This window comes from Protobothrops mucrosquamatus, unplaced genomic scaffold (genome assembly GCF_001527695.2).
Source record: "Protobothrops mucrosquamatus isolate PMUCROS unplaced genomic scaffold, P.Mucros_1.0 scaffold1087, whole genome shotgun sequence".
Taxonomy (NCBI): Eukaryota; Metazoa; Chordata; class Lepidosauria; order Squamata; family Viperidae; genus Protobothrops; species Protobothrops mucrosquamatus.
The window spans coordinates 165,341-174,965 of NW_015387313.1; the positions used below are offsets into that span (position 1 = coordinate 165,341).

A 9,625-nucleotide genomic window follows, 5' to 3' on the forward strand; every position below is an offset into this window, starting at 1 on the left:
AACTCTGAGGTGAAGTCTTAGTTTGCAACTAAGATATGTCCTGTCTCTTAAAAGCCTTCAAGGTTGGGATCTTGGGGGTTTCAACCACTGACCCAATTCACTGAGTCCTCAGGCAACTTCCCAGCAGAGCTTCTCTTGTAGGCCCTTTATAGATTCTTGGAGGGACTTCCTTGTTCGTGGTTTAAAAAAATCCCTCAAGGAACAACAAAGATATTATGTGCTTTTTTGCCCTAGCTGTCATATTTTCATTAGATATTCATATTGCCTCAGAGTTTTAGGCCTCAGACCATCTTGCTATTTCTTTGTAAAGGACATATCCTTGCAACAGAACCTCCATCTTGCTGCCATCCTGCTTCTGAGACAGGTTAAAGCTGCATCCAAGTGGAAACATAGGGCTTTGTATTGGAAAATATATTGCAACCTCCCGAGTGAAAATTCTGATTTACCTGAAGGTGAACCCTCAAGGAGATCAGCAGCTGGTAGAGCTCCCATTGGCTCACTGTAGGATCACTCCCTGTCCATCTGACCACAAGGCTCTTCTTTTTACTCCATCCCATTTTTAGACTGTGCGTCCTATAGGAGCATCCTCTCCAAACATCAAGATGGCCGCTGCAACTAGTACATAACTGATTCAAGTAGAAAGGGGATAGGATTCACATACACCAGCAAGAGAAGTGCTTCAGTCACACATTTGCAGCTGTCATCTTGTCATCTTTAACCATACTCTATGGACACCCTTCAACTGAAGATGAATTTCCTTCATCAAAGATTGTTGGGGGGACCTTGTTTTCTTGTCCTGTGTTATCTTTGCTTGACTCATCTATCATATGCCAAATGCCTGACCTCATATATGCTAATAGATCTGTTTCTGTGTGCTTAGTTCGAAAATCTCTGGAACACAGTACCCCTTGACCTGAGTGGGAAATTGAAATATCCTGGATTTTTGAGGAATTTCAGCTCTGAAGGAGGAGGAATGTCTGATATGACCAATGTAGAGAATCCCAGCAAACCAGTCTTGGCTGCTGAACCTGAATCACGGGTTCCTTTACGACCCAAAACCGCAACTCATCCTCAATCCCCAAAGAGGGTGAGTATATCATGTCCTTCTTCTGATCTGGAAATGAGACTAAAACATTTGCTTTCTTCTTTGGCAGTTTGGATGCTATCAAAGAGCCATGATGGCACAGTGGTTAGAATGCAGTATTGCAGTCTAATACTGCCGACTGTCAGCAGTTCAATCCTGACTGGCTCAAGGTTGACTTGTCATGTGTCTGATTAACGAAACACTTAAAAGGACTTTCAGGCATATTTTTCCTAAAAGCATTTATTAAGGTTACAGAGACGTCAGTACAACATGGTGGAAATGCTTAGGTCTAGCTTCTCTTCCGTTACGCATATACATTCTAAGCATTTCCCACTCCCTTATTTTGGGGTCATGGTTCACATCTTCCAATCAACTTGGAAGATGTGATTTACTTCCGGTTTCTTTCTCCCGGGCTATCCTTATGCTCCTCCCTCTTTCCCAGTTGCTGGTTTAACTATATAAATACCAGACAGTTCTGCATATTGTCAAAGCAAGAATATGCAGTATTTGCAGCGTTGACATGACTCAGCCTTCCATCCTTCCAAGGTCGGTAAAATGAGGACCCAGATTGTTGGGGGCAAAATGCTGACTCTGTAAACCGCTTAGAGAGGGCTGTAAAGCCCTGTGAAGCGGTATGTAAGTCTAAGTGCTATTGTTACTGCTGTCTTCCTTTCTTGAGGTTTTAAGTTGGGATTCGCAACTGAGAAAGCAGCCAGCAAAGACTTGAGAGATTTTATGTCAGGACTTCAGAAATAGTGAAGTCACTTCTCCTTTGAATAGGTTTCGATTCCTAGTGATTTCTTGGACACAGCCATGCAATTTTCTTGGTAACCACATTGACTCCAGATTGCTTCTTATGTTTCCTGTTTTGTTTAGCTTTTTCACTATCCAGTTTACACAGCAGTCCAGGTTCCTGTCAGGGTGGTCTCCCATCCAAATATTTGCTAACTCCAGCCTTGCTTAGCACTGGAAAAAAAAATAACTTCACACCTGGTCCTCACATTTATGACTGTTGTAGTGTGCCCACAGTGACATGATTGCCATTTGCATGCTTCACAACCACCTCTGGGGAAGCTGGCCGTAAAATTGCAAGTGATGGTCAGGCAACATCTCACTTAATGACTGCAGCCATTCACTTAACAATGGAAGTGTCGTAACCCTGTTGCAGTCCTGTGAAGTTTCACATAACAGCCGTGTTGCTTAGTGTGGGAGTGCTGATCCCAGTTATGGTGGCTAAGTTAGGCCTACCTGTAATCGTTGTGATTTCCGAATAAAAAGAAAATTTCTAATCACTATCCTTAATTTTATTCTGCCCCAGATTTAGAAAGCAATCACATTTCATTCCCTTGAGCCCTGAATGGCAAGCTGAGGCGTTTGTCCTCTCTTTAGGTCCCAACTGCCGGCAGGCCTTACACAGCAGGTGTTCCCACTCCACCTATTCTGAATTGCCAGCCAATTGAAAGTAAAATTCGGAAAAATGTTCAGCACTGTTGGAAAGAAATCCTGAAAGAATGTCGAGAGAAGGATGTGGAGCGCTCAGGAGAAATCTCCGTAGAAGATATTTTAGGTTGGTTGTCTTTTTTAAAAAATCTTATTTAGAATTTTTTTTTTTTATTAAAAGTTTTATAAAAGTTTTACAATATAATTGCCCACCCTCTCCAAAACCCTCCCTCCCTCCCCCTCCCCCCTCCCTCCCCCCCCACTTCCCAGTAGGGTTGCCAGGTCTGCTTCCAAAAAATAGCGGACAAGCGGGGCGGGGGGGGGTTAAGTAGTAAAAAAAGTAGACTGTACAGCTTTAGATTACGTACCATTTCATCATAAAGCTTTTGAATTAAAAAAATGTCCATTATTTTGTGAAAAAAATAGTGAACATAATGTGTAAAAAGTGGACTGTCCACTCAAATAGTGGACACCTGGCAACCCTACTTCCCAGAGCTAATCACAGGGTTAACAATAGGATAATCATATTCTAACTAACATTAATCAATTATTAGAATAACAAATCTGTAAAATCCTTTAACTCTCTTTTTAACATAAAATATATTAAGATTAGACACAATAATAATAATAATATCATATTAATAATTAAAAATAAGGACAAATAAACTGTATAACAACAATAATAATACTCTAAAATTCACTCAAAAACCAAATGGAACTTTTTGGTCCCATATTTCTTCTCAATATAATCTACCCATCTTCTCCAAACCGAAATATATCTTTCTTGTGAATAATCCTTCATTTCATATATCTTCTAAATCTTATTTAGAATTTGAAAGTGGTGTCAGTCATTCTCACCAAAAAGCTGCTATCCCGGGGCATCCACAGATTGTGGTCCAAAAAGTCAAGATGGTGCCTTGCACGTTAAAAAAAAAAAAAACCAGATAAAGCTTCAGTCCCACTGCCATGGCTGCATCTTGACTTTTTTGATCACCCCAAGTTGCTATATATATATTAGGCTGTCCCCCCCCCTCACCCCAGTGTCTACCCCAGTCTATTTCCCTTTACCTAGACAGCTGGGCACCAGCCACACCCACTGTTAGTTTCCAAAAATGCATGCATCCGTCTGGGACCATATGCAATCTTGGAAAGAAGCAAAGTTCTTTAATTCTCTTTTAATTAAAAGTGTTTTAATTAAAATTAGATATGGCATGGAGATTAATGGGCATCAAAGGAGTGGTGTGTTGGTTCTACTCCTCATAATGCTGCAGCCTCCTGAGTTCCTTGATTGAGCAATTATTCCACTTAAGAGCAGGCTTGGAATTTTAATAGAGATATATATCACTCTTTTTGCTGCTGTCAATCTTCCTATCATGCTGCTCACTGAATCCTACTCACAGAAGCAAAAGAAAAAGGTTTTTTTAAAAAATTGCTATCATTTTGAGTGCATCAGGTGTAGCCTAATTTTTAAATCTATCCTCAGTTTCCCTGTGGCTGATAATCCTGATTCTTTTTAGCCTAGTTCAGCTCTTCTCCATGTGGTTGTCTTTTCTTGTGAAATCAGACCAATATCATCTCCAGGGATAAGAAAGACGCATGGTTACCAGCATCAGATCCAGTTGACCTCTGTGTGTCCGTCTCTGGAAAGTATGATCAATACAGTCTGTGAACACCAGACCAGTTCCTCTTGACCATATCAAACAAAAATGATTGGATTTTTTCCCCAAAGTGGCTTCCATGTTCTTTTTCATCCACACAACTGCAAATAACACAATTCACACATACAAATAAGCTGTAGTGCACCGATCTATACTTAGGTATCCCTTCATAATTCCTGAAATATTTCCATGAGTGTCTGCAAGGTGTGGTCAAAAACGTCAGAATGCCAACTGTGATATTGAGATCAAAGCTCCACTTTTTATGTGCATTACACACACACACACACACACACACACACACACACAGAGAGAGAGAGAGAGAGAGAGAGAGAGAGAGAGAGAGAGAGAGAGAGAGAGAGAGAGAGAGAGCTTTGACTGCTAAACTTGACTGCACCTTGGCTTTTTTGATCACACCCTACAGACATACCCAGTTCAGGAAGTCACCTGCCAATTATCTAATGTAGATAGCCCAAATTAAGGATGCATTTGGGTGTTATGGTTGATTAATATTCTAATCCTCAAGATCGGTGTTTCTCAACCTTGGCAACTTTAAGATGTATGGACCTCAACTCACAGGAATCCTGGGAGTTGAACTCCACACACCTTGAAGCTGCTAAAGTAGGCAAACACTGCTCAAGAGGATTGTCCGATGCAGCTGAGTGAGTATATGCAGTGCTTTTTTTCTAAAAAACAAAGGTGCCGGAACTCTCACACGTCATACAACCCACCTTGCCTACCCTACAAGGTTCAATCCAAAAAAGGTGCCGGAACTCCGTTCTGGGCATTCTATGAGAAAAAAAGCCCTGAGTATATGATTCCTATTATTTCAGCAGAAGAGACCCAAACTGTCACTTCTAGACGCAGGTTCGAATCAGATCAGTTGGTTTCATCTTGCAACCTTGGTTCCTACAGGTATAATAGAGAAATTTCATTTGAATTTAACCAAAGAAGAAATTCAGCAGCTCATAACAAAATATGATTTTAAGAGTGTAGGCAAGTTTGCATACTGTGACTTCCTTCAAAGCTGTGTGCTGCTGTTTAAACAACAAGAAGTATCTCCTCTGCAGAGACTTCTGATCCAAAACTCACGGGTCCAGGTAAGCACTCCTTGGTGAAAGGGGGAGCTTCTATGCTAAAAGGGGTGTGTGTGGGATGGTTGTCTTCCCTAGTTACACATCTTTCATCTCTCCAAGTAGTACAGCTGTTTTAACACTCACATAAGCCAAACCCAGTCCTGATTGCAATGAAGGAAATATATCCACAGAAGATGAATTATAACTGAAGAACTGAAATGGACCCACGTGGGCACATAACCCATATATCAGTGATGGCGAACCTTTTAGAGACCGAGTGCCCAAAAACTGGCCCTGCCCCCATTCCACCCCCGCCCCGCCCCCGCTCTACCCCCACCCCGCCTTCCCACAGGGCCACTCACTGCCTCCAGGGCCCGCCGTAGATTGCCCAGGCAGCCCAGCAGCGCCATGGCGGCCACGCCCTCTGCCCGCGCCCCGCAGCATCAACTGTGCGTGATGGGGTATGAGGGCAGAGTCTTGTCTACACTGCCTGACTGCCATGTCGTTGGCTGTGCTGCTCCGCGTGGGCCACGCTCGGGGACGACTCTCCTCCAGAGAGGCTGCTGGTGAGGGGGTCGTGGGGGAGGCAAGGCTGGGGCAACGGCATGTGTGCCCACAGAGAGGGCTCCGAGTGCCGCCTCTGTCACCCGTGCCATAGGTTCGCCACCACTGCCATATATCCACAAAAATGTCACGTGTGTGAACATGCAATTACTTGTGGTTTAGAAAAACACCTGCCTTTCAATAAAACGTGTTAGTTGGAAAAGATGTGACCGGACACCTTCTGACCTTTTGTCAGCATTCACTAATCCAGCTCTCCTCTTACAAGGACCTTGTTTTAATATATCCGAAGTACATCTTTGTCTATCCCACTGTTTCCCCAGCCTTAGCAACTTGAAGGTGGGTGGACGGGGGTTGAGCACGCTGGCTGGGGAATTCTGGAAGTTGGAGCCCACCCATCTTCAAACTGCTATGTTTGAAGAACACTGATCTATCCAGTGAAAGGGGATCTGACTTTTCCACCTCTCTGCTAGAACATCCCTGGACCACAGTCCCCCACCTTTCTCAATGCAATGATGAGGATACAACCCCAGATCCTGCACTGCTGGCGGCCAATGAGGCGGACATTTAAGTTCTATGATGAAAGTGGGACTGGCCTTCTCAGCATCCAAGATTTCCGACAGGTAGTTTGTTTATTGCTAAAACTTCCGTTGAGCAGAGTTGATGGCTTCATAGGCACGTCCATGTAGTTACCATGGGAATCATATGGAATGGTGCTCCTCTTCTTCGGCGGCTGTTTTGCCCAGACTAGCCTACAGCCCTGGCATTCACTGCTGTCTTCCACGCGGGTACTATTCAGGCCCAGACCTGCTTCGCTTCCAAGCATAAATAAAGAGAGCCAGGTGGTATCACCTGCTGAAACTAAATGCCAATTTTAACATTTTTACTTGTGTTTATGTTTTTGCCACCAAGTGAACCAGGCCTTGAAGGAAATTGCCCTTACAATACGAAGCTCCCTGTACACATTAGTTGCAAAATTTGAGCAGTGGGTTGTAAAAGCACCTTTCCAATGAAAGCTTTTCCACCCAAGGAGAGGGTTGGGTTTTTTTTGGGTGGCATTTGAAGTTACATTTTATGTAAACTTGTATGGAGGCACTAATATCTCACAGTTGTCTTGATATTTAAGTGCTGACTCTTGATTGGTTTCTTGGTTTAATTGGTGGGTTTAATTAGAGGTTTAAAAACTACTATTTACTTTGTTATAGCTTTGTTACACCAACCACATGAGGGATATCGGGGCCAATTAAATGGCGTAAATATACAAAGACAAAGGCTCCCTCGAGTCAAGTTCTGCTCCCAAGTTGTGTCCTCGTACATTTTCTTGACAAGAATGTGAAAATAGTTTTCCGTTGTCTTTTCTGATATGAAAAGGTTGAGATAAACAAAATAAAAGTATAAGAACCGGCTCTTGTAACTTTCACAGCTAGAAGTAATTCATCCAAATCCCATTTTTTTTTTAAAAAACTGCCTTCATTCAGTAACTGTTGGTCATCCTATACCAGGGGTAGGCAACCTTGGCTCTTTTATGACTCGTGGACTTCAACTCCCAGAATTCCTGAGCCAGCATGGCTCAGCTTGGAAACCTCTCCCTTTCCCCTCAGCATGGCTGGCTCAGGAATTCTGGGAGTTGAAGTCCACGAGTCATAAAAGAGCCAAGGTTGCCTACACCTGTCCTATACAGCTCTTGTTTTCTTTATTTTTGACTTGGTTTATATCTTCTGCTAAGGCTAGAGGGGTGTGTTAATAACACAAACATCTCTATTTGTTACTAAATAATTATTTCAGTTTTACATTTGTGGGATTTAAGGAAAATAGAGAGAAGCTACCGCTTAATTTCTTTACCTCATGTTTGTATCTTTAATCATTGTGAAGGTTGGTCTCCCAGAGCAATTGGAAGATGGAGGGGGGGGGAACCTTCCTAGAAGTCGCCTCAGTTTCTCCCTGCCTCTAGCAGTTTCAGTCATCTTAATAGACATTCCCCCAGCACAATGTTTTTAAAAATAGTCCAGGATTAAACTGGACCATATTATTGAAATACTACAGGTAGTCCTCAATTTGTGACTGTTCACTTAGCGACTGTTTGAAGTTATGATGGACCCTGAAAAAGCTACTTACCACTTGCATTTAAAGTTTTGAGGCCTCCTCCACCCCATAGTCCCATGACAGCATTTTAGGTGTTCAGCAACCAGCTGCTGTTAGCGGTGTCCCACGGTATGTGACTGTGATTTACAACATTTTTGCCAGAAACCAGCATTTACTTCCAATTTCCAGCACAAAAAAAAGGCCCCCTAGTGAACAATGGGCTTGCTAAACAGCCATGGCATTCGCTTTAGGACCCCGTGTTTTATTAACAACTGGCTGCAAAAAAAAATCATAAAATCAGGCACGGCCACATGATGACCTGCTTAACAACCGTCACAACTTATGACAGTAATAGCAGGCTCAATTACAGTCGTATGTCGAGGACTGAGTTTATTTTAAACCAAAAAATAGATGCCTATCTTAATGTAGCAGTATAGATTCCTCCTTGGGAAAATGGAGGTGGATTTGGGATTCAAAAATGGAAATTATGGCTTGCAGTGCTTGGGATACCTGCCTGAGATGTGTACGGCTGACAAATTCTGGCCATTGCTGTCTTAGCCATGTTTTTGTTTAAGAAATCTATCATTTGCAAGGAAAGTCCATTTTAATCTATCATTGAGACGTGGGTTGTCAGAGCTGATCGAATTGTGATACCCCGTGTTGGCCTAATTCCCAAATTAGCTGGTATTCTTGATGATCTCAGATCAGAACGGCAACCAATACAGCCAAGTTGTCCCCTGGGAGGAGATAATGTCAAATATTCTGGGGTTTGAATTGAATGTGGTTGTGCTTAAACAAATGGTGTTCCACTTTGGTTCTCTGCTACAAAATTTTCTGGATGGTAAATAATTAAAGATTAGATCTATGTCCTATTTCTATCCCTTCTGCAGGTGCTACGAAAATATGGAATCAATCTCTCTGAAGAGGAGTTTTTTCACATCTTGGAATATTATGACAAAAACCTAACTTCCAAAATCTCCTACAATGAATTCCTCAGAGCATTCCTGCAATAAGAAAAAAAAAGGGGTAAAGGGAAATCACCCTTCAGCTTGAAGAATCATTAGCAAGATTTATTAATTTTGAAGTTAATAAAAACCATATAAATTCAGCCTCTTAGTAAACACTTCATCAGCAATCTTCTAAAGCTGATAATATAGAAACTAGTAACGTCTGGTGAAGTCAGTCTTCTCTAGGTTGGGGCTATTAATTTTCTCAAAATCCACTTAGCTGTGAAAACAGAAAACAATTACAGTGACAGTTCCAAGACCCATACACACAATTAAAGGATTATTAAGAACAGGAACTCGCAATTTAGATTTTAAAAGCCACCCTACTCCATTTTATTTGCTTCAGTTTTCTAAATGGATTATATTTAATACATTATCCTCCATTATACAGAAATTGGATACCTCAGAATGCAGCAGAAGTGGTAGCTATGCATAAGCCTGTGGAAATCGTTTATGCATAAATTTTGATCCCAGTTTTGATATGTCAAGTTTGTTAAAAATGGGCCCGGCATAATTAAAAAGTCCTTTTGTATCCAAATGACATTTCCAGAGCTGGAATAGCACGTTCACTTGGGGGATGCAAGTCTGTGTCTCTGCCTCACATCAGCTTGAAATAATTTGTATGAAATTGGTGGCCCACTGAAACTTTTCCTCCACCCTTTTTTCCCACACTCCCCCACCTTTCTTCACTAGAGATGTCCACAGGGGCATCAAATAGTG

The 9,625-nt window shown here is 42.0% G+C and overlaps 1 protein-coding gene across 1 annotated transcript in view; it reads left to right on the top strand.

The window, feature by feature from the left end:
• LOC107291230 (EF-hand calcium-binding domain-containing protein 6) overlaps nt 1-8,911 on the top strand; it is a 129,413-nt gene extending 120,502 nt beyond the window's left edge. The window contains exons 28-32 of the mRNA XM_029284903.1: nt 881-1,087; nt 2,474-2,651; nt 5,095-5,279; nt 6,290-6,439; nt 8,789-8,911. Coding sequence (XP_029140736.1) covers nt 881-1,087; nt 2,474-2,651; nt 5,095-5,279; nt 6,290-6,439; nt 8,789-8,911 — 843 coding nt within the window. The remainder of the gene's footprint in view (nt 1-880; nt 1,088-2,473; nt 2,652-5,094; nt 5,280-6,289; nt 6,440-8,788) is intronic.
• Nucleotides 8,912-9,625: the final 714 nt, after the last annotated feature.